At 37.2% G+C, this 26682-nt stretch overlaps 1 protein-coding gene across 1 annotated transcript in view; it reads left to right on the top strand.

The window, feature by feature from the left end:
- PI15 (peptidase inhibitor 15) overlaps window positions 1-25940 on the top strand; it is a 39993-nt gene extending 14053 nt beyond the window's left edge. The window contains exons 3-6 of the mRNA XM_055432095.2: window positions 14548-14666; window positions 15901-16033; window positions 16153-16268; window positions 19814-25940. Coding sequence (XP_055288070.1) covers window positions 14548-14666; window positions 15901-16033; window positions 16153-16268; window positions 19814-19949 — 504 coding nt within the window. The 3' untranslated portion in view covers window positions 19950-25940. The remainder of the gene's footprint in view (window positions 1-14547; window positions 14667-15900; window positions 16034-16152; window positions 16269-19813) is intronic.
- Window positions 25941-26682: the final 742 nt, after the last annotated feature.

The raw sequence follows: 26682 nt of genomic DNA, 5'->3' as shown, positions 1-26682 counted from the left end.
TTTTCCACTGTTGATAAAAAAACAGCATCCCCATCTGGGAAGTTTGGAATAAGGAGGTTTGGGGCCAAGGTATCTCCAAGGTCATTGTTTCTTGCCACTATTCATGTGTACTAAGATCACTTATCTATAGAAGTGTGTTGGTGACAATGATAACTGGAGTTATCAAACTATAGGCCTATCAACCATTCCAATTAGTAATCATGTTTAACTTGCTCTGCAAGTGTTAAACTGTAGAGAATTTTACATTTAAAAAAGCTATTTGGCAACAAGAATTCACCTGCAATGTGGGAGGCCTGGGTTCAATCCCTGGGTTGGGAAGATCACCTGGAGGAGGGCATGGCAACCCACTCCATTATTCTTGTCTGGGAAATCGCCATGGACAGAGGAGCCTGTCGGGCAACAGTCCATGGGATCCCAGAGTTGAACACAGCTTGGTGACTAAGCACAGCACAGAGGTGGGTACATTTCACATACACATCAGGATTTCTACACTATCCTGGAAAGTTGCAACATTTACAGACATTATGCCCTCTCTCTACGTGTTAGCAATCAGTTAAAAAGAATAGCATCTTTGGGTATAGGAAAATTCACTCATTTCCAAGTCTCTTTCTCTTTCAATTAATTGTTCAGATGTCAGGCAACAGTTGTACTTTTTCATCGTATATCCAATATTTCTTTACTCATTTTCATTGCTAGAACAACCCTGAAACCAATCATTGAGGTTGATTACATTTAAACAGCACTTTGGCATTTTCAAAGCACTTGACTGAAGTATAGATTGAGCCATGGATAAATTAAAGCACTGAAAAATTCTTTCCTTTATTTTCTAATCACCAATCCTGTTTAAGTAGTCTTACCTCAAATTCTGAATATTTTTATTTTATCCATGCCTTAATTAATTTATATATTAAGCCTTTATGTGTGTGAAACATTCTCTGAGCTAGGAGTCTTTTTCAATAATTCAGAAAACAAAATGATGGTGGCTTCACTCAAGGTGGTGTCAATAATGGTAATGGTCAGTGGGTATAATCTGGATAGACAGGATCTTGATGGTAAGATCAACAAGATTTGCTGACAGAGCATATAAAGATTATTAAACAAACAAACAGTAAAGACAACTATGGATTTTTTGGCCTGAGCAACTACAATGGCAGTTGGTAAACTTTTTATCTAAAGGACTGGATGATAAATATGTTTAGCTTTGTAGGTCTTGTGGTCTATGCTGCCACTATAACGCAGAAACAGCATAGATAATATATGAGCAAGCAACGGTTCAGATTTGGTGACCCCTGAACTGGAAGAAATAGGGTTACACCATTCACTAATGGGAGGAAGACTGCCTGGGTTGGCTAGGGAGTAGGGAGTAGGGATAGGATTGCGAATAGTGGAACTCAATTTTGGACTTGTTAAGTAAAGATTTAAAGTGGGTAGATGGATAGATTAGCTTGGAATTCAGTGGAGAAAGATAAAGCTATAATTTGGAATAATACCACTAGCTTATAAACAGTATTTCAATGCATGAGACTGGATGTGATCAGCTAAGCAGTGAATATAGATGAAACAGGGAAGAGAGGTGGAGACAGACAGAGACAGACAGACAGCGAGACCGAGATGGACGTGGCTCGAGCCCTGGGAATCCTTCAGCAACAGAGGTTAGGGAGATGCGGAAGCAGCAGCAAAGATATGGAGACACAGCAGTCAGAGAAAAACAAGGCGAGTGTGGGGTCATGAAACCAAGGAATGGAAGTGAGTCCAGTGGTTAGACAGTCTAAAAGCTGCTGATTAGCCAAATAAGATGGTGACTGGGAAATGACCATGGATGATATTGATGAGATCAGTTTGAGCAGAGGACATAGAGGGAAACCTGCCTGCGGGTGTGGGCTTGAATGTGGAAGAGCAAAAATCGAGAATTCTCTGTTAAGACAACACTCAAAAAATTTCTTTGTAAGAGGAAGAAGAGGAATGATACATTGGAATATGAAGATGAAAAGGGTCAGGAAAAGGTCAGATGCTGCTGCCAATGATCGCCTCAGAGTTCTTCTAAAAAAGTATACTTTTACATTATCTCTTTATAGAAATTTACCTTCCCAACCTGTGTGAAAGGTAGCACTCATCTTACCTGAGGAAAGTCCTTGCTATCCTTGTTTAAACACTTAAAAAACACTCAGGACCCCACTTTGATATTTTATGTTATAATGCCATCCCATAACTGTGTTCATTTTTGAGGGTTGAGGGAATTTTTTTTAAGTCAAGTTCCTTTAACTACTTCTCTTTTAAAGTTCGCTCAGCTTAGTAGCATTTAATTAATCTAACTAGTGCCAAAATTCCCCATGTGAAAGCCTTTTCTCTTCCTCTGCCCACTCCACCCCCTTCAGGTTTACCAAGGCTCATTCTTAACACTGGGTCTCAGTTTCCTTTACTGGCCGCCTTACAAGCATTTCCACCTAAGGGGAATAAACCCATCAATTCAAAACGCAACCACAACCATGCCCATGAAGTGTTTTTAAAAGCTTTTGGCCACCCTCAGGGGAAATAATTATTTTATCACTTAATCTCTTTTCAATGGCTCTTCCTCATCTCTGTAAGTCACCTCTCCTTTCCCAGTCTAACCCAGGAAAAGAACAAAGAACCCCAGCTGAATTATTTTTAAACACCAAAAGCTTGTCTATCTAAACTTCTTTATGTTTTATCTAAATATATGAGAAATGACCGCTTAAAAGTCCAAGAAAATGAGTATCTGTAGGACATGCCATACTGTTTCCAGTGTTGTTGCTATCATAGTATCCTTGACAATAACCGATTTAGAAATCTGTCTTCAAAAATTCAGTGTGATATTTTTAGTATTTTATGTCTGTGAAGGTGGTTTCCATGTGCATAACAGATTTTTTAAGCGGTCATTTTCAAATTTAATATTTATGGTTTTCTACTTTAGCTTCACTTATACATATTTTTGTTCTATGAATAAATCTAGCAATTTTTGGTAATCACACTCGTTTCATGTTTGTTACTATTTACAAATCTAATTAAATTTTAAGCTACATTTACAGATTTAACATATTTGACCTTTAGTATTTCACTTGGTTTATTGAAAATCATTTCCATATATTTAAAAGTCTTAAAAGGCTAGGACATACAGTGACTTTTAAGTTCTAAATTTTGTAATGCTGTTTAAAAATTATATCAAGATATTCTTACAATTTTTAACTTAAAACCACAAATATAAATAATTATTCATGAATGCATTTTATATTGCAATTACAAGGCTAACTAGTTGCTTCAATAACCTTTTGCCACATTCTTTTAACCACTATGGTGCTGCTGCTGCTAAGTCGCTTCAGTCATGTTCGACTCTGTGCAACCCCATAGACGGAAGCCCACCAGGCTCCCCCGTCCCTAGGGTTCTCCAGGCAAGAACACTGGAGTGGGTTGCCATTTCCTTCTCCAATGCATGAAAGTGAAAAGTGAAAGTGAAGGCGCTGAGTCATGTCTGACTCTTTGCGACCCCATGGACTGCAGCATACCAGGCTCCTCCGTCCATGGGACTTTCCAGGCAAGAGTACTGGAGTGGGGTGCCATTGCCTTCTCCTTTAACCACTATAAATATCAAATATGTATAGGTTCCTTACACAGAAATATTTATTCTTTTTAGCAACTTATATTTAATTCTTTCAAATGCTTCTACATTTAATTCTTATGCTTGGAATTAAAATATGTTACCCATTTGGAAAAAAAAAAACAAACAGTATGTCATCTCAATGTTGGGTATACATTCCGAAGTAATTTTTAGGGTTGTCTTTCAGCTGGTCTACATTTCTTATTGTCCAGCAATAATGACTGGGGTTTAAGGAGGGAGCTTTGGATGTCCTGGTGGCCACTGTGTCATGAGTACCAAAACTTAAGGAAATGGTTTATAAAACAACCCCATCTTTGGGCAGGATCATATCATTCTCTAATTCTTCTATTTATGAAAGTCAGTGTCTCATGCTGAGACATTTTTTGACTCAATTTTGTATTTCTTTGACCCAGGCTCTGAAGACCCCTGGACTAATGAGGATCTGCATTCTTTTCATGTCCCTCCTATCTCTTGGAGCGACACTCTTCTAGCAATTAAATAACATCAATTTGAATTCTGGATGTCTCTCATGGCTTAATCAGACTATATGATTTCCACAGACAAGTTGCTAAATTTATTTATAAGCACAGTAGCTTATGGTAAACATTTTAGTTCAAAGCTATATCAATCAATTTACAAGCTGACCAACTAGATAGCTTGTAACTCAAGGAATGGAAGAAAACAATGCAGGGCAGTAGTGCCCGTACATATAGGCTTATGCATGCTCTGACACCGTTTTAAGCCATCTTTACTTTGTGAATTATTTAATCATAATATCTAACTTCTACTAGCTCCCGTAAACGTTTTTGTGTCTCCATGCATAATTTTCTTAATTTTTCCTCATTTTTAGAAAGCAAGATAAGATTTTAAGTGTTGGCAACTCAGTTATCTATGACATTATTTTATCCATTTAGAGGGACAAAGGGCTAGAAAATGCCTGCAATGTGGGAGACCCAAGTTTAATCCCTGGGTCAGGAAGATCCCCTGGAGGAGGGCATGGCAACCCACTTCAGTATTCTTGCCTGGAGAATTCCATGGACAGAGAAGCCTGGTGGTCTACAGTCTATGGGTCACAAAGAGTCAGACAATGCCAAGAGACTGACACATTCACTTTCAGAGGGACAAGACCTAGAAATACAGAATTTGAGGCTGGCTCCATAAAAGCTAAATAAATATCAGGTGTTAAACTAAACACCTGATAATCACATGTTGCATATTTGCTAGTTATTTCATAGAATGTTAAAAAAGTACGCACTTGTGACCTTTTTTTTTTTCTTTTACAACATTTGTAGGGTATGATACTAAAATTATTTCAAATAAATATCACAGATGCTTAATGAAATTCAGCAGATTGATTACTCATTTAGCATCCAGAAATGTACATATTATTCAAATGCTTACTTAGGTGATTACAACTTCATTCCTGAAACTTGTATAAGTTGTTAGAATTCTTTCACATGATTAAACCGACAACATTAATCACAGTTTAGAGCTTCTGGATAGGAAAGAGGCTATCTTGATTCGCTGTTTTCAGAACTCAAAGCCCTCTCATCATATTAATAAATTTAAGTGTCAATGTTGATTGAAGGGATACATCGCTTACCCATATTCTCCTGGGAGTTGTAACCAATGGACAAAGAGACAACAAAATACGGTAGATATGTAGTTGAAGACCTAAGTTGAAGACCTGGATCTTCATTTCTCTACAAGATGAATGTGAGAGGTGGGCATCTCTGGAGTGTGCCTCAGAAAGATGATTGATCTGCCATGAGAAGGCAAAGTGACCCCATTTTCTGTGTGGGACCTGGCCAGTCTGCCAGGCTCTCCAGCATCTTCCTTATCAGTTCCCTAAAAGCAAACATGAAAAAACATGGTTATCCCTCTTCCCTCACAACTAACATCTCAAAAATTTTAATTATGATAACTGTACATAGAAACATGTAAAAATGTAGGCATCAATAATGCCAAATACATGGTCTTCCTATTAAAATCCTTTATAATAATTTTAAAACGGTGCTTATGTAAGATATTTTTGAGGCATGAACTCTTTGGTTTATCTCTTTGATATATACATTTTAAGTATGTGAGTAAGCACATAGAATTATTATATGCTAAATTAAATTTGTTCACTAACTTAAATATTTTAAATTATTTTGTGAAGAATCTAGCTTTATTCTCTCTGTGGTGTGGAAAAGGCTAGAACTGAACAATTTATAGGCCAATATAATAGATCTTCTTGGTCCTGATGCTGGGCCACTCAGGTATATTAAATCATAAGATGCTGAAGAAGAAAGAGACTGTAGAGAAGGCTTCATCTAATCTCCTTATTTATAGATGAGTTGACTGGGAGACAAAATAACTGATATGTCCTCAGTTGCAGATGGTCTTAACAGTAGACTTAAAGTTAGAATGCAGGATATTTTCTTTTCAGTATTATTTGTGCTATGCAGTTCTGATATTTTAGAACAAGACTAAAAGAAAGGGACTTCCCTGGCAGTCCAGTGGTTAAGACTTTACCTTCCACACTATAGGGGGCACGGGTTCAATCTCTGCACAGGGAGTTAAGCTTCCACATGACTCAAGGCCAAAAAAAATCCCAACATAAAACAGAAGCAGTATTACAACAAATTCAATAAAGACTAAAAAAAACTGTCCACATGAAAAAATAATCTTTAAAAAGAAAGACTGTAAGAAAGATTATTTCTCAAAAGACTGTATAAAAACACAGAAAAATTGTGTTTTTGGCAGTTATTATTCTGAGTGCACTTCAATGTGTGAATAATACACAGATTTTTTTTTTTCTCCTAAAAGTGATTATAATTAGTTCAAGGGACATAATTTGTTGATACTCTTCCATTTAAAATTCATTTGTGAGGTAATTGTGCTGTTTTGCATTTGATGAACTGTAATCCATATTTTATAAATGCATATTTCATTAAAAATATCAGAAGATAAATACTAAAATCCTTTATTAGAGAAATAAAATACTTTTAAAAGTTAATTTCAGTCCTAGAATACTATGATTTTCAATATAAATTTATTTTGTGTTATTGATATTTTTGTGCAGATTTTTATAGATAAAACAAGTTTGAAGTAACAATTTATCAGTCCAGTTCAATTCAGTTCAGTTGCTCAGTCATGTCCGACTCTTTGCAACCCCATGGACTGCAGCTTCCCTGTCCATCACCAACTCCTGGAGCCTACGCAAACTCATGTCCATTGCATCAGTGATGCCATCTAACCATCTCATCTTCTGTCGTCCCCTTCTCCTCCTGGCTTTAATCTTTCCCAGCGTCAGGGTCTTTATAATAATTTACAGAGCTAAATAACTGTGAAAAACTTAATACAAAATATTTATCATAATTGTAAAAGAATGTTATATCAATTCAAAGAAAAATCAAGTACATAAAGAAACAGACACTAGCTTTTTATTAAAATATTATAGAATGAATGTGTTCCATTTAATATACCATATTTAACATTGATTGTATGTATGTGTTTAGTCACTAAGTTGTGTCCAGTTCTTTTGCAACACCATGGACTGTAGCCTGTCAGGCTCCTCTGTCCATAGGATTTCCCAGGCAAGAATGCTGGATTGTGTTGACATTTACTTTTCCAGGGAATCTTCCTGACCAGGGATTGAACCTGCATCTCCTGAAACAGCAGACAAATTCTTTACCACCAAACCACCTAGGGAGCCCTTAACATGGATTCAGTTCAGTTCAGTTCCAGAGTCGCATCCGACTCTTTGCGACCCTATGGACTATAGGCACGCCAAGGCTCCCTGTTCATCACCAACTCCCAGAGTCTACCCAAACTCATGTCCATTGAGTCAGTGATGCAATCTAACCATCTCATCCTCTGTCGTCCCCTTCTCCTCCTGCCTTCAATCTTTCCCAGCAATAGGGTCTTTTCAAATAAGTCAGTTCTTTGCATCAGGTGACCAAAGTATTGGAATTTCAGCTTCAACATCAGCCTTCCAATGAACCCCAGGACTGATCTCCTTTAGGATGGACTGGTTGGATCTCCTTGCAGTCCAAGGGACTCTCAAGAGTCATCTCCAACACCACAGTTCAAAAGCATCAGTTCTTCGGTGCTCAGCTTTCTTTACAGTACAACTCTCACATCCATAAATGGCCACTGGAAAAACATAGCCTTGACCAAAAAGACCTTTGTTGGCAAAGTGATGTTTCTGCTTTTTAATATGCTGTCTAGGTTGGTCATAACTTTCCTTCCAAGGAGTAAGCGTCTTTTAATTTCATGGCTGCAATCACCATCTACAGTGATTTGGGAGCCCAAAAAAATAGTCTGACACTGTTTCCACTGTTTCCCCATCTATTTCCCATGAAATGAGGGGACCAGATGCCATGATCTTAGTTTTCTGAATGTTGAGCTTTAGGCCAACTTTTTCACTCTCCTCTTTCACTTTCAAAAAGAGGCTCTTTAGTTCTTCTTCGCTTTCTGCCATAAGGGTGGTGTCATCTGCATATCTGAGGTTATTGATATTTCTCCCAGCAATCTTGAATCAGGCTTGTGCTTTATCCAGCCCAGCATTTCTCAGATTGTACTCTGCATAGAAGTTAAATAAGCAGGGTGACATATTATACAGCCTTGATGTACTCCTTTCCCGATTTGGAACCAGTCTATTGTTCCATGTCCAGTTCTAACTGTTGCTTCCTGACCTGCATACAGGTTTCTCAATAGACAGTTCAGGTGGTCCGGTATTCCCATCTCTTGAAGAATTTTCCACAGTTTGCTGTGATCCACACAGTCAAAGGCTTTGGCATAGTCAATAAAGCAGAAATAGATGTTTATCTGGAGCTCTCTTGCTTTTTTGATGATCCAGCGGATGTTGGCATTTTTATCTCTGGTTTCTCTGCCTCTTCTAAATCGAGCTTGAACATCTGGAAGTTCACGGTTCACGTATTGTTGAAGCCTGGCTTGACTAGCGTGTGAGATGAGGCAATTTTGCAGTAGTTTGAGCATTCTTTGGCATTGCCTTTCTTTGGGGTGGAATGAAAACTGACCTTTTCCAGTCCTGTGGCCACTGCTGAGTTTTCCAAATTTGCTGGCATATTGAGTGCAGCACTTTCACAGCATCATCTTTCAGGATTTGAAATAGCTCGACTGGAATTCCATCACCTTCACTAGCTTTGTTCGTAGTGATGCTTTCTAAGGCCCACTTGACTTCACATTCCAGGATGTCTGGCTCTAGGTGAGTGATCATACCATCGTGATTATCTTGGTCATGAAGATCTTTTTTGTATAGTTCTTCTGTGTATTCTTGCCACCTCTTCTTAATATCTTCTGCTTCTGTTAGGTCCATACCATTTCTGTCCTTTATTGAGCCCACCTTTGCATGAAATGTTCCCTTGTTATCTCTAATTTTCTTGAAGAGATCTCTAATCTTTCCCATTCTATTTTTTTCCTCTATTTCTTTGCACTGAACACTGAGGAAAGCTTTCTTATCTCTCCTTGCTATTTGTTGGAACTCTGCATTCTTCTCTTCTTTTCACAGCTATTTGTAAGGCCTCCTCAGATGGCCCTTTTGCCTTTTTGCATTTCTTTTTCTTGGGGATGGTCTTGATCACTGCCTCCAGTACAATGTCATGAACCCCCATCCATAGTTCATCAGGTACTCTGTAACATTGATTACTCATCTAATTAAAGGTTGTTTTTCAGTCACTAAGTCATGTCTGACTCTTTGCCACCCAATGAATGGCAGCACACCAAGATTCCCTGTCCTTCACTATCTCTCAGAGTTTGCTCAAACTCATGTCCGTTGAGTTGATGATGCCATCCAATCATGTCATCCTTTGTTGCCCCTTCTCCTCCCGCCCTCAATCTTTCCCAGCATCAGCATCTTTTCCAATGAGTTGCCTCTTCCCATCAGGTGGCAAAAGTATTGAAAGGGTATTATGTGGCCAAGAATACATAGAAGACCTGTGCAAAAAAGATCTTCATGACCAAGATAATCACGATGGCGTGATCACTCATCTAGAGCCAGACATCTTAGAATGTGAAGTCAAGTGGGCCTTAGAAAGCATCACTACGAACAAAGCTAGTGGAGGTGATAGAATTCCAGTTGAGCTATTTCAAATCCTGAAAGATGATACTGTGAAAGTGCTGCACTCAATATGCCAGCAAATTTGGAAAACTCAGCAGTGGCCACAGGACTGGAAAAGGTCAGTCTTCATTCCAATCCCAAAGAAAGGCAATGCCAAAGCATGCTCAAACTACCGCACAATTGCACTCATCTCAGTTCAGTTAAGTTCAGTTCAGTCGCTCAGTCCGACTCTCCGTGACCCCATGAATCACAGCACGCCAGGCCTTCCTGTCCATCACCAACTCCCGGAGTACACTCAAACTCATGACCACAGAGTCGGTGATGCCATCCAGCCATCTCATTCTTCGTTGTCCCCTTCTCCTCCCGCCCCCAACCTTTCCCAGCATCAGAGTCTTTTCCAGTGAGTCAACTCGTCGCATGAGGTGGCCAAAGTATTGGAGTTTCAGCTTTAGCATCAGTCCCTCCAATGAACATCCAGGATTGATCTCCTTTAGAATGGACTGGTTGGATCTCCTTGCAGTATAAGGGACTCTCAAGAGTCTTCTCCAACACCACAGTTCAAAAGCATCGATTCTTCGGCGATCAGCTTTCTTCACAGTCCAACTCTCACATCCATACATGACCACGGGAAAAACCATTGCCTTGACTAGACGGACCTTGGTTGGCAAAGTAATGTCTCTGCTTTTTAATATACTATCAAGGTTGGTCATAACTTTCCTTCCAAGGAGCAAGCGTCTTTTAATTTCATGGCTGCAATCAGCATCAGCAGTGATTTTGGAGCTCCCAGTAATAAAGTCTGACACTGTTTCAACTGTTTTTCCATCTATTTCCCATGAAGTGATGGGACCAGATGCCATGATCTTTGTTTTCTGAATGTTGAGCTTCAAGCCAACCTTTTCACTCTCCTCTTTCACTTTCATCAAGAGGCTTTTGAGTTCCTCTTCACTTTCTGCCATAAGGGTGGTGTCATCTGCATATCTGAGGTTATTGATATTTCTCCCAGCAATCTAGATTCCAGCTTGTGCTTCTTCCAGCCCAGCATTCCTCATGATGTATTCTGCATAGAAGTTAAATAAGCAAGGTGACAATATACAACCTTGACGTACACCTTTTCCTATTTGGAACCAGTCTGTTGTTCCATGTCCAGTTCTAACTGTTGCTTCCTGACCTGCATACAGGTTTCTCAAGAGGCAGGTCAGGTGGTCTGGGATTCCCATCTCTTTCAGAATGTTCCACAGTTTATTGTGATCCACACAGTCAAAGGCTTTGGCATAGTCAATGAAGCAGAAATAGATGTTTTTCTGAAACTCTCTTGCTTTCTCCATGATCCAGCGGATGTTGGCAATTTGATCTCTGGTTTCTCTGCCTTTTCTAAAACCTGCTTGAACATCTGGGAGTTCACGGTTTACATACTGCTGAAGCCTGGCTTGGAGAATTTTGAGCATGACTTTGCTAGCGTGTGAGATGAGTGCAATTGTGCGGTAGTTTGAGCATTCTTTGGCATTGCCTTTCTTTGGGATTGGAATGAAGACTGACCTCTTCCAGTCCTGCTAGTAAAGTCATGCTCAAAATTCTCCAAGCCAGGCTTCAGCAATATGTGAATCGTGAACTCCCAGATGTTTAAGCTGGTTTTAGAAAAGGCAGAGGCACCAGAGATCAAATTGCCAACATCCGCTGGATCATGGAGAAAGCAAGAGAGTTCCAGAAAAACATCTATTTCTGCTTTATTGACTATGCCAAAGCCTTTGACTGTGTGGATCACAGCAAACTGTGGAAAATTCTTCAAGAGATGGGAATCCCAGACCACCTGACCTGCCTCTTGAGAAACCTGTATGCAGGTCAGGAAGCAACAGTTAGGACTGGACATGGATCAACAGACTGGTTCCAAATAGGAAAAGGAGTACATCAAGGTTGCATATTGTCACCCTGCTTATTTAACTTCTATGCAGAGTACATCATGAGGAACGCTGGGCTGGAAGAAGCACAAGCTGGAATCAAGATTGCTGGGAGAAATATCAATCACCTCAGATATGCAGATGACACTACCCTTATGGCAGAAAGTGAAGAGGAACTCAAAAGCCTCTTGATGAAAGCAAAAGAGGAGAGTGAAAAGGTTGGCTTGAATCTCAACATTCAGAAATTGAAGATCATGGCATCTGGTCCCATCACTTCATGGGAAATAGATGGGGAAACAGTGGAAACAGTGTCAGAGTTTATTTTTTGGGGCTCCATAATCACTGCGGATGTTGATTGCAGCCATGAAATTAAAAGATGGTTGCTCCTTGGAAGGAAAGTTATGACCAACCTAGATAGTATATTAAAAAGCTGAGACATTACGTTGCCAACAAAGGTCCATCTAGTCAAGGCTATGGTTTTTCCCGTGGTCATGTATGGATGTGAGAATTGAACTGTGAAGAAAGATGATCACCAAAGAATTGATGCTTTTGAACTGTCGTGTTGGAGATGACACTTGAGAGTCCCTTGGACTGCAAGGAGATCCAACCAGTCCATTCTAAAGGAGATCAATCCTGGGTGTTCATTGGAGGGACTGATGCTAAAGCTGAAACTCCAGTACTTTGGCCACCTCATGTGACGAGTTGACTCACCGGAAAAGACTGATGGCATCATCGATTCTGTGGACATGAGTTTGAGTGAACTCCGGGAGTTGGTTATGGACAGGGAGGTCTGGCGTGCTGTGATTCATGGGGTCTCAATGAGTTTGACACGACTGAGCGACTGAACTGAACTGAACTGACTGATGTCTTATCTTGCCATATTTAACTTAATCCTCACATGGGCAGATTATATTCTAGATAATTAAAAGAAAGTTCTTTCTGAATGATCTTTCCTTCTACACAGACAGTGGAGATGTGGCCACTGTCACCACAGAATTATTCCAGATCCTTTCTCAATAGTTCTGATTTATGTAACTTTGTGAGTGAATATATTTTAGTGTAATTCTAGATAGATTTATGTAACATAACTTCATTTTTCTATATTAAGACAATTTTTGAACAACTAAGAAATCCTTTTTGAGGGTGAGTGCCATGGTTTCCTAGGGTGAAAGTGTCTCTTGAAAGGTTCATCAGTTATTTTTTTTCCTATTTTATTTCAAAGTCATTAATTTCCTTTCAGTTAAATACATTGTTTTATTAAATATATATATGTTTCCAGTTCATGACAATTCTAATATTATTATTATTACTATAAAATATTTAAATGATACAACATATCAAATTATATCATATTATACTTAGATGTAGTTTGACCTTTAAAAGTTGGCATAAATGCAAATCCAAACTACAATGAGACATCATCTCATACCTGTTAGGATGGCTATTGTCAAAGACTCAAGACTTAAAAAATGTTGGAGAGGATATGGAGAAAGGGAATCTTGTGTACTGTAGATGGAAATTGAAATGGTGCTAACACTGTGGAAAACAATATAGAATTTTTCCCTCCAAATAAAAATAGAACTACTATATGATACAGCAGTTCTACTTCTAGGTATTCCTCTGAAGGAAACTAAAATACTAACTCAAAAAGATACATTCACCCCAGTGTTCATAGTGGCACTGTTTACAATAGCCAAGACATGGAAGCAGCCTAAATTATCATCAACAGATAAGTGGATAAATGGAATATTATTCAGCTATAAGAAACAAGGAAATCTTGCCATTGTGACAGCATCGATGGAACTTAAAGGCATTATGCTAAGTGAAATAAATCAGAAAAAGATAAGATATGATGTCACATATATGTGGAATCTAAAAACAGCAACAACACAAACAACACTGAAATCATAGATCTGGAGAACAGATAGGTGGTTGCCAGAGATGGGGTTGGGGGTGGGTGAAAGATACAAACTTTCAGTTATAAATTAATTCCTGGGGATGTAATATACAGTATGATGACTGTAGTTATAGTTCAGTTCAGTTCAGTCACTCAGTCGTGTCCGACTCTTTGCGACCCCATGAATCACAGCACACCAGGCCTCCCTGTCCATCACCAACTCCCTGCCATTCAGCCATCTCATCCTCTGTCGTCCCCTTCTCCTCCTGCCCCCAATCCCTCCCAGCATCAGACTCTTTTCCAGTGAGTCAACTCGTCACATGAGGTGGCCAAAGTATTGGAGTTTCAGCTTCAGCATCAGTCCTTCCAATGAACACCCAGGATTGATCTCCTTTAGAATAGACTGGTTGGATCTCCTCGCAGTCCAAGGGACTCTCAAGAGTAGTTATAGTACTGTATTATATATTTGAATGTTGCTAAAAATTAGAATTTAAAAGCTCTCTTCACAAGAAAAAAAATTTGAACTGTGTGTGGTGATGAATGTTAATGAGACTTCTTGTGATGATAATTTCACAATATATACATATATAAAAATCATTAAGTTGTACATTTGAAACTAACATATTATTACATATCAATTATGTCTCAATAAAATTATAATATTATACAGTGTCAGTTTTGGTTCATTATTTGAATAAATTTGATCATATTAATTTTTGAGATATATTAATAGCTCTGAATAAACTCCAGGGAAGTTATTTGACTTTAGTGGACTCAAACTTTAGCGGTCAGTAGGAGGTGTCTCCAAGTTGTATCTAGATACGATATTTTGGTTAACCTATCCTTTACTAAAATTGATGTCTGGATGTTTGGGTCTAGATGACACTTAATAAAGATTTTTGAGGAATAACCATATTGTATTGTAGAACTTTGAATAACAATGATCTAATCTTGCTTTCTTTGAGTCAGGAAGTAGACGAGAAAGAACTTTAGGAAATGGTAGCATCCTTTCTTGCCTCTTTTTGTTTGTTACTAGCAAATCCAGTAAGTTGAAGGGTTTTTTTCCCTTTCACAGGTTTGGGATGAAAATCTTGCAAAGTCTGCAGAGGCTTGGGCAGCTACCTGTATTTGGGACCATGGACCTTCTTACTTATTGAGATTTTTGGGTCAAAATCTATCTGTACGAACTGGAAGGTAAGCAATAGTTTCACTGATACCGTTTATCCAGATAACTTTATTGATAACTTTATTGCCTATGGACTCCAAGGGTTAGCAGCACCAATTTCAAGTAATATCTGCAAGTATTTATTGAGAACTCACTATATGTCAATCACTGATGCTTGGTCTATGACTGTTTTAGATGTCTTCAAAAATTATTTACATTTTTAAAAAGCCTAAAAAAAAACCCATTTTCTCTTTCACTCTTGGAACACCATGCCTTAATCTATTATACACTAATCTCACAGAATCTTTGAAAGAATCAGGTTGTGTCCTTTTCCTATCTCTTCTAGCTCAGAAAAACCCCTTGATAGTGGCAGAAGCCATTATTGTGTATGCAGCTTTCCCATGTTTGCATATTCCTGTATATGTGTTATACAAATTCAATGTATTTACACATATATGTATATATACGGGCTTCCCTGGTGGCTCAGAGGTTAAAGCGTCTGCCTCCAATGCGGGAAACCCGGGTTCGATCCCTGGGTCGGGAAGATCCCCTGGAGAAGGAAACGGTAACCCACTCCAGTATTCTTGCCTGGAGAATCCCATGGACGGAGAAGCCTGGTAGGCTACAGTCCACGGGGTCGCAAAGAGTCGGACACGACTGAGCGATGGAACGGAACGGATGTATATATACATATGCACATATATGTATATGCAAGTATATGCAACTGTGAATGAAGCTGCTTCCAGTAATAGGATAATTTTTCTACACTGTGAGAGGTCATCATCCAACATTCAAAGACTCATTCCCTTGCATATAGGGGAGAAACATCAGGTATAGTCTCATTAAATTAAAATGATACAACTTTAAGGGGAAAAAACACTCTGAGTCTAGTATCACAGTTTTTTTTTAATATCTAATTTTTAATTATGTATAAGGTTCCAATGGAAGACATTTCTGACATTGGTAAAAACAGAGTAAAGATGACAATTCCTGAAATATTTGCATTTCTCTTCTTGAAACAACCAGACTCACACTTAAACAAATACAGGATCATTTGCTCCAGGCCTGAACATTTTCATGCTTGGCTCTACAGGGAGAACAGAGGATTCTGCTGTGTGGTGATGGTAATTGTGAGGGGGTGGACATGCTCTTGATTTGCCATTAATAGCCTGCAAAAGAACAATTAGCTTGTAATTTAATATGATTCCACTGTACATTGCCACTGCTGTACTGTGAGTGCTTATTGTGTTTCTTGATATTTAGATACCGCTCTATTCTCCAGTTGGTCAAGCCATGGTATGATGAAGTGAAGGACTATGCCTTTCCATATCCCCAGGACTGCAATCCCCGCTGTCCTATGAGATGTTTCGGCCCCATGTGCACACATTATACACAGGTTATTTTGTCTTGTTCAGTTCTGATTCATTCTTTAAAAAAAATGTTCTTTGTATTTTGGTGAACCTGCATTTTCTTAACTCCTGACTCTAATAATGGTATATCGGTTTACTTTCTCAGATGGTTTGGGCCACCTCCAATCGAATAGGATGTGCAATTCATACTTGTCAAAACATGAATGTTTGGGGAGCTGTATGGCGCCGTGCAGTTTATTTGGTATGCAACTATGCCCCAAAGTAAGTATCTGGTTGGCTTCTACTTCCTGAAATCTTTAATGATGTTAAATATCTTCAGTCTGATAGATATTTTTAATAGGTAAGTAATATGAGTAAGACTTAACTAACAAGCTCAGATCCTCAAATCTTCCATCTTCTCATATATCTGAAAAGTTAAAAGCGGAAAGATTTCTTTTCACAAGGATTCTAGATTAAAATTCTGGGCAAGACAATTTGTGATTTGGAGATTCACTAAATTCTCCTCCTCGTCTTTCTTTAGACCTGGTAATTATAAAATAAACATGTACTTCCAGGCTTTTGATAGCTTATATAAAAGTCTCAGGCAAGGATCTTCTAGGGAATTTATCAACACCACAGTATTCTCATCAATCATTCCTAGAATGTTGGCTTAACTTTTTCACTAGGAAAAAAAAACAAGCCCTTCTTTCTTTTAAGGGTAGAATTAAAATCACAGTTTATTTTTTCCATAGGTGGTTAAGGAGGCATTCAGAATCAGAAGGGAAAATTTAAATGATATGACATTTTTTTAATGAAATTTGTGCCATGATTTAAATTTCAGTATAAAAAAATTCAGTAATTTCATCCTTGCAACATAAAATTGTATATTTCATATTGTAAAAATTGATCAAATATTATAAAATATGGTTGTATTTTATATTTATGAGCATTCTTTATATTATGAGGATAAACAAACATTTGTTAACATTTGATAAAATGCCTTTTTGATAACAATGACTCTTTGGATAAAGTGTTCCAGTATTTATACATGAGTCTTTTCCCTTTTGGAGTAAATACTAAAATGTGCAAAGGATTTATGACACGCCTGGTGTCTTCCAAAGTAAGTCCCAAACAAAGATTTTTCTCCAGCTTTGCCAGTATGGGGAGGGAATGAGAAAACGTTTCACAAATAACTGCATTACTCATTTATATGGTCGTATGCCAGGCGCAGTGTTTTTGCAAAGTTAGAAAAATAGCGATTTTCCCAATGGTCCCCTCTTCACAGTTATTAGAATAGTAAGATTTGGAAAGTAAAATGTGACTGCATCATGAAAAGCATTAAAACTGTGCATTTGTTTGATATTTTCAGTTATGCACCTTATATTTTCCTATTAAGACTCTAACTCTTCTTTCTGACATAAATAGGCCAGGCAGTACTCAAATAGTGAAAGATGTTTTTATTACATTCATTTGGCTATTCTGTTTTTGGCCAATGATGGGATTTTTGCAATATTATTGATGAGATGTCTGATTGTTTTATGTCTAAGAGATTAAGATATTGTGTTAGTATGTTGTATTTGCTGTAACAGAGAACCATTTTTTGAAACAGGCAGTGAAGAAAGTTTAAAAATTCTGACTGATAAGTTGAATACCAGCATGAACTTATCTCAAGTCTACCTGTTTTTCAGGGAAAAATGAAACAGGGTTGGGTGGGGGCGGGGGGCGGTGGAGGGAAAGAGAGAAATGAGAGAATGAAAATGAATTAGCTTGAAAGGATAAAAATTAAAAGGATGAATAATATGTTTATTCATTGACTGATTTACTATTGAATATGGCGCTTCCCCAATGGCTCAATATGTTAGCTTTTCCACTGTTGTTTTATCTTCAACCCTGACTTTTTACTATTAACACACCGCATTTTTTCCTGACCATTCAGTTTCCTTCACACTTCTGGCTCTGTGGTTATCTGTTAGTACTGTAGTTACTAATCACCATGCTGCTGTAAGTGAATTCATTGCTTTCTCCATCATAGCTAAAAGAGCTTAGTAACAGTAAGACGTTGTGACTGTTTTTATCCTAAATGCTGAATTTGGTGTACCATTATGGCCATCAAGATGAAGGAAAATATTGACAACATTCAGTTAAATGTGTTCAGCATTATTTTAAAAAATTAACAGTATTGCTAAAAATGATAACTGTGAGTTTACATATAGGAAAATGTTTTGGAATCATCTTTAATGGCTGCTTCTGTAAACCATTATTCTCTTACTGAGTTTTCCATGTCTCATTTTATGAATACTGAGAATCTAAACTAGTCAACTTTAGAAAGAAATCCTTTGAACATGTAAAACCTATTTTTTGTGCTTATGACAACTTCTTGTTCATGTCACCATTTCTAAGCCTCCCCGAATTGTATATATACTGTATATGGGCTTCCCAGGTGGCACTAGTGGTAAAGAACCCACCTGCCAATGCAAGAGACATAAGACAGGAGGGTTTGATCCCTGGATCGGGAAGATCCCCTGGAGAAGGAAATGACAACCTATTCCAGTTTTCTTGCCTAGAAAATCTCATGGACTGAGGAGCCTAGTGGGCTACAGTCCACGGGGTCCTAAAGAACTGGATACAACTGAGCGACTGAGCACATACACACTTATATATGTGTATATATATATATATGTATTTGTATATATTTTACTATCTTTATAATAGCACTAGCATGACTTTTTAAAAAGTACATTTAAGAGGACACAATGTATGTGTTCTGGAAGGCTGCAGTAGGAAAGAGGCAGCTGTGGTGATGGATAGATCATCAAGTCAGATGTGGGTTGACTAATAATGTCACCATGCATTGTAAATTATTGTAAATTAACATGATATTAACTTACTCAGAAAGAAAGTATTTTAAAAGTAAGATATATAGAATAAATTGTTACAGAAATAAGAAATGGATGTAACTTTCAGTGCTTTTATAAAAATGACACACTTCTGAAAATGTTATCACACGTCAATGTGTGATCATGTTCAGTTCAGTTCAGTTCAGTCACTCAGTCGTGTCCGACTCTTTGCGACCCCATGAATCACAGGTCGCCAGGCCTCCCTGTCCATCACCAACTCCAGGAGTTCGCTCAAACTCATGTCCATCGAGTTGGTGATGCTATCCAGCCATCTCATTCTCTGTTGTTCCCTTCTCCTCCCGTCCCCAATCCTTCCCAGCATCAGAGTCTTTTCCAGTGAGTCAACTTGTCACATGAGGTGGCCACAGTACTGGAATTTCAGCTTTAGCATCAGTCCTTCCAATGAACACCCAGGATTGATCTCCTTTAGAATGGACTGGTTGGATCTCCTTGCAGTCCAAGGGATTTTCAAGAGTCTTCTCCAGCACCACAGTTCAAAAGCATCAATTCTTCTGCGCTCAGCTTTCTTCACAGTCCAACTCTAACATCCATACATGACCACGGGAAAAACCATAGCCTTGACTAGACAGACCTTGGTTGGCAAAGTGATGTCTCTGCTTTTTAATATACTATCTAGGTTGGTCATAACTTTCCTTCCAAGGAGTAAGTGTCTTTTAATTTCATGGCTGCAATCAGCATCCGCAGTGATTTTGGAGCCCCCAAAAATAAAGTCTGACACTGTTTCCACTGTTACCCCATCTATTTGCCATGAAGTGATGGGACCAGATGCCATGATCTTTGTTTTCTGAATGTTGTGCTTCAAGCCAACCTTTTCACTCTCCTCTTTCACTTTCATCATGTGCTTAAGGATAATCAGATTTTTTAAAATGAGCAAGAAACATTTATTCTCTCTTCTTTTTTTTTCCCTAGGGGCAACTGGATCGGAGAAGCACCATATAAAGTAGGGGTACCATGTTCAGCTTGCCCTCCAAGTTACGGAGGGTCTTGTACTGACAATCTCTGCTTTCCAGGTGTAACGTCAAACTACCTGTATTGGTTTAAATAAGCTTACCCTTTCCTCCAGGAAATATAACAGTTTCTGGGAATCATAGGCATATATATATATTGAGTTTTGCACATATTATACATATTTTATCATAATCTTGTTTTCATTTTATTATTCATTGTAAAGATTAGTGTTTATCTTGTATGTTTAATCCTTTGCGGTAATCAAACATCCATTTCTACTTTCTGACCTCTAAGTCTAAATTAAAATACTGTATATGTTGTATTGACATAGTTGATGCATCCAATTCCAAAGCTTGTTTTCCAAAGAAATTATTATGTTACATTCCTAACAAATAGAACATATATTTGGCCTATAAATACACATATATAGATGATTTAATACATAGATAATATGATTTTGTAGCTAACCTGGAGGAATTTTTAAAAAATCCTATTCTAAACAATATGTTAGGTGGTAGGACATCTCCTGCACCCATTTCCTTAATATCCCCAAACTGATCATTTGCAAACTACTAATAAAACTCCATGATATCTAGATATAATAGTTTAATTAAGAACCACAGATTTCATTCTGGAAATATTTTGTTTTATTTGGGTCCACCAAAAGATATTCTCAATTTATGTAAGGTTGAATGCATTTATTTTGCTTAACCTCTTTTATTGAACCAGTAATCATATGTGGAGTGGTTATGATGGGCAAGGCACTCTGCTAGTTATGTTCTGATCATGCAAGGATAATAAGACATAATTCCTGTCTTCAAGAAGCTCACAAAAATATTCAGGAAATAATGCAGCCTGATTATTGGGTTGTCCAAAAAGTTTGTTCAGGTTTTTCTGCGATTTTACAGGGAAACAAATGAACTTTTTGGCCAATTCAATATCTTGCTGTAAAAATGTTATTTATTAATAGATTGATTTTTCATGTAAATTTGAGGCAGTGAACCCAACGATGTTCACATGTAGGTGGAATAGGTGATAGGCCACGCCGTGTACTATGTAAGTCTCCTGGTTAGCATGAAAATGTAGCTGTAGTGCTTGGAACTAAAGGAAGCAGGGAAGAATGAACAACTGTGAGTGTAAATAGTTGTTTTGGAAGGTGGAAAGCAAGACCTAAGTAAATCGAGGAGGTCCAAGAGAAGTAAGATTCAGGAGACAGGCATGCAAACCCACGGAAGTAGGGTCACCGCGCATGCGCACGCGCACACACACAAACACAAGCACACACGGAGAGCCTCAGAAAGGCATATCCTGAAGGCTTAATATACTTTGAAGCCTGTGAGCAGGAGGTGAGGGAAACCAGAAAGAAACGGTGCGGGTGCCAAGGATATCTCCTGCTCTCCATTGTCCTTATTTGATGAGAATCAGTCTACTCAGCATGATTGTCCTTGAGCATCACGTGGAAAATCTCATGTACACACCACAGACAGCTATGATTTTGTGAAAGGGGCCTCCAGATGATTTTCCAGGCACTAATTACCAAATTTTATTACCATATCTAGGTAGAAGAATATTTTTCTGTTCTCCATTAAGTTTGCGTGCATGCTCAGTCACTTCAGTAGTGTCTGCCTCTTTGCAACCCTATGGACTGTAGCCCACCAGTCTTCTCTGTCCATAGGATTCTCCCTCCAGGCAAGAATACTGGAGTGGGTTGCCATTTCCTTCTCCAGGGGATCTTCCTGACTTAGGGACTGAACTTGCATCTCCTGTGTCTCCTGCATTGGCAGGTGGATTCTTTACCGCTGAACCAACTGGGAAGCCCCAAAAGTGAAGTGTGGTAGAAAGCAAATCAAAGTCACTATGAAAATTTCACTCATGTGATTTTGGAAATTCTTATTTCCAAATCACTTCCAGACAGGAGAAATTCAACACATGGATCAAGACACTTAACACATTACGTTTTACATGTGCACGCATGTGCACGTGCGTGTGTGTGGTTCAAGTTATATAACGCTGCGGTAGAATTACAGAATCAGTAAACACAGTTAGTTTCAGAGTACAAATAACAGAAGGAAGCTACTTGTTTAAAATTCCCTACACATTTGCAGTTTCTTAGTGTAGATTCATTGAAAAATGACAGATAGTTAATTAAATCCAATGGAGGATTATCCAGCATCTGGAGTTCAGGTTTTCATGATGACAAATAATTGGCCAGATTTCTTTCACACACTGAATCTGACCAAATGTTTTCCTATCAAACGACTTTGCTTTTGTGGGAACATATATAGACTTTATTAAAGTTAAGTATTTTTGGAGACTAATATGAAGAACAGAAATAACAGGAAGAGTCAGGTCTCAAATCAACTTTCAGCTAATATATACAGGCAACTGGAGAGAAAGCTCATTAGTGGGACATGTGTTTGCTTTATTAAAAAGTCTTTCTTGAGTTTCCTAAACTAGTTCTACAGAAGTAGTAAAATAACTATTAAACCAAAAAAAGGCTACAATCAGTTCCATCCTATAGATGGTTTACTTGTGTGGCTTGATTTCTCAGGTCTCAAAAAGAATAATGATATTTGCCACATGATTCACAGAAGTTCATTTGAGGGTAAAATTACCATATTAATAGAAAATCATGAATATTAAAATTATCATTAATGTTGTGAAGCTTTTATTTGAGATAAAATTAAGTCTTTCATGAGCTCCTCTTTGGCAGAAATTCTGTCTTATCTTTGTGTGTTTATACCAGCTTCTTATATAATGGCTATAGTGTAATAAGTTCTTAATGAATAGGTTTTTAGAATTAACTCAACAGTCTAGTATTGCAAGAATTAGAGGAATCTCACCTTTACATGTTTCATTAAGACAAAAATGGCTTAAATACAAAGCTTTGAGTGCATCAACAATCCAGATAAAGCACCAAATATATCAGATTAAGACTAGGAACCACATACTCATAAACTTGTACACAACAGTCTTTTCCAAAGATAAGTTTATTTATAACTTAACAACTGAGCTGAAAATGTAACGGGTATATTTTTTGTTCTATCTGTGCTTCTTAAACTTAGTAATATAAAGTGGCCATGTGAAATGTTTTATTTTCTAGGCTAAAGCAAATGAACATTTGCTCGAATCAACCCAGAGTGTCATACTTTTCACAGCATGAAACAATGGTGCTAGGATAGCTATTTCTCACTGTAACTCCCAGAGGGAAAAAGGGTCTGGCCATAAGCTATTTCATAAGAGCAGCTTTAAATAGTATTGAGATTTTCATTTCAATAGGTTTCATTCTAAACGGTGATTGGCATACATATTCTACAGCATTGATTTTTATCTTTGGTATGGATTTTTCATTACATCTTTTATTCAGTAGAAAAATTAAAAAAAAATTCTGTCATAACATCAATTTTTTGGCTTCCATGTCATCAAAAGACTGGAAAAATTACAAGTTGAGCTGTTACACCGATGGATTCCCTTACAGAATTGTATTTGAGTTGTATAGGCACACTCTTAATGTTCCTGGTTATGGTAGGTTCCTATGTTGCTTTTAAAATGTGGCAGAAACAATTTTCATATTTATCATGTTTTGTTGTTTTTTTTCCTGTCCAGTAGTCTAAGCAGCATCACTTCCGTGGTCCGTTAGGACTTCCCTACCAAGTTCACTTTGCAGTTCATTTGAAACTTTCGTGGAAATACTCATTTGAAAGTTCCATGAGGTTTTAGCACAGAGCTGACCAAACAGTAGGGAAAATTCAATCAGTATAATTTACTCAGAATATTTGAATTGAAGCAATATATATTTTTCTCATTAGTATATGCTTGTGTTAGATCAACTTATAACATCTACATAAGCAACCGAAGACATATTTAGGCCAGTTCAAGTGTTCTGTATTCATATCCTGCTTATTAAGTGAATACATAGTTAAACAGATCATTTGAATGTGTTCAGGAAGGAAAAGTCATGCTTAAACTGGGGTCTGTTTTCTCCCCCTTGTATAACAACACTCCCAATGTTCTGCAGTATCATAGGATACCAGTCTTGGATGGAAAGAAGCCGTTTCCTACAGAAGTGTTTAGGGAGAGTAAAATTAGATTTCTATCAACGTCTAATATTATCTTTGTTTTATATTTGCATTTTTTTGTATTGTTATATGTGTGAGGGAAGACATTTAAACACATGCAAAATGATTTTTAAAAATTATTTCATCTTCTAACTTTGACTTATGAGAGGTCAGTCAACAACTTAGAAAGTTACTCAGTTCACTGGTTAATGGTGCTGAAAATTCATTACAACCACAATATACTTGCTTTAATTTTGAAGTTTCTTTGCAATTAAAGTTTTTAATAAGTATGAACTATCAGTATCTATTCTGGTGCTATATATGTGGTGCTAAATGAATTGTTAGTGTTATTAGGTTAAGAAGTCTCTTTTTATTCACAGTTACAAATGTTGTCCTTTCAATTCCTGATTTAGAAATATTAATAACGTCCTGTTAAATGAATCTTAACCAAAATAAGCCAGTGCGCTTTATTTTTATATAACAATCCAACATTATTTGGGTGTTTCAGAATGTAAATATATTTCTTAGAAATTATCCGTCTTTTAAAAAGCATTTTTAAACTTGGAATGTAAAATTCAAGTTATCAACTAAAGGTTCAGTTCAGATTACACCTACACCAACCGTGCTTCAGGCACTGGCGCCCTCTGGTGGTTGTAATGACAAATTCTTGATGGCAACTTGGCCTGCAAATAAAGCCATTTCTTCAGTTCAATAAAAATTTAAGTTGCATAATATTAAATTCTTGGATACTCTGTAACTCTGATGGCATTAAAGATGCTTGATTCTATTTACATAATTTTCTAGGAGGGTAATACATATAATATATCTTGACATTCGTTTTCCTAAATAATAATAATTTTTATGGCATTCTAGTCCTGAGGTGCTTATTATATTATATTTTTAATTTTGTTTACATTATAAATACGATAAGAAGTAAAACTAGTGAACAGAACTCTGTGTTTCACTTTCAGAAGTGATCATTTATTTTTATATATTAAAACAATTTCATATATCAGAAGATTCTTTCTCCACTTTTACCTGTTGATCTATAATTTGATAATGCTCTTTGGTTATTCTATTGAGCTAATGATGACATTTTATTGTTCCATTAAAATTCCTTCTGGACTTAAAAATATACATAAAAACTTAGAATTATATCCCCTGTAACTAACGAAGGCAACATTTTTAGATAACCTTTCACTTGAGTTGTGCAGCTGACTAAGTATGATAATCTGTTTCGACAAAGATACTTCTTAAACTGTGTTAGCATAACCAAATGAAATATACTTTAAAGCAGTTTTCCATATTAGTATTTTCAAATTTATTTTAAAGCAATAAACACTTTGTATGCTCTCAATCCTATACAAAGCTCCAATATATAATATGGATAACATGGATTAAACCTTCTCCAGTGCCTTGGAAGTTTATTCTAAGAGCCCTAGGATTCCATAAAACCACTAAGAAAACATTGATCAAAGTCATCCAGTTCTCCCCATTTTCTCAAAAGAAATCAACTAATTAAAGACAAAAAAAAATGGAGACCCTAAAAGTTTTGCAATGGTTATCTTAAATTCTTAAGTACCCACTTCATTTTGCATGTGTTAGAAGTCAAACTAATTGATGGAGCATTTAACACTGATTTTAACTGGTGCTTGGTTATAGATTACAGCATCTTGTGCTTTGTTATTTGACAAACAGAATTTTGGTACCATAATATTCCGAGAATTAGAGATAATTATGATGCACATAGAACGTGTTTAAAAATATCTGAATGTTTCAAATATGTACATAATCCTAAAATAGATTGTATCATTTTACATTTTTTAAAGATTAATTTGATATTTTTTATTCATTACCTAATACTGTGGCAGTAAAATGTGCCTTTGATGTTGTGATATAATGTCATGAATGTGTACATACATAAAACCTATGTAAACCTCTGACTTTATAAAGCATAACAAGTGTAGCTTTTTGAACCCCACTATATTATTTTTCCTTCAATAAAATATTATAATTAATTGTTTTGTGTTTAAGATTTTAATTAATAATGATGAATTTAATTATTTCCTGATTTTCAATAGTTTTACAATAGTAAAACTTTCTTGCCTTCCCTGCCTCCTTCCTTCTACCATTCTTTTTGTATTTAATTTCACAAAATATTTTGAGATCCCAACGTAAAAGACATTTCCATGGAGAAAGAGGAGAAGAACACTATGTTAAGAAGTTCTGGCTGAGAAAAACTGCAGTAGTTGAACATAAGTATTTCCATGTTTCATACTGAGGGCAAGAAGAGAAACCATAGGCATTCCTGTGGGGGGATGCACCATGTCTGGTCACTAGTTGACCAAGAAGGCTGGTGTTTTACAGATGGTTCTGCCTTGCAAATTTTCCCTCTGGTGAGACGGGAGAGCTCCCAGGCCAGTTCACCGTTGATGTTCACCTGCTAAGTCTGCAGCCTGAACTGTAGCCTGCCAGGCTTCCCTGCCCTTCACTATGTCCCGGAGTTTGCTCTAACTCAGGGTCATCGAGTCAGTGATGCTATCTATGCATCTCATCTTTTAAGCCAGGTTTTTCACTTCCTTCTTTCACCCTCATGAAGAGGCTCTTTAGGTCCTCTTCACTTTCTGCCATTAGAGTGGTATCATCTGCATATCTGAAGTGGTTATTTCTCCCAGCAATCTTAATTGCAGCTTGTGATTCATGATTCATCCAGCCCAGCATTTCACGTGATGTACTCTGCATATAAGTTAATAAATGAACAGGGTGACAGTA

Source organism: Moschus berezovskii, chromosome 16, assembly GCF_049115385.1.
Source record: "Moschus berezovskii isolate FMDL1 chromosome 16, NW_MosBer_1.0, whole genome shotgun sequence".
In the NCBI taxonomy this organism is placed as follows: Eukaryota; Metazoa; Chordata; class Mammalia; order Artiodactyla; family Moschidae; genus Moschus; species Moschus berezovskii.
Note: the sequence above shows the minus strand (reverse complement) of the source record. Positions and strands in the feature narration are given on the sequence as shown.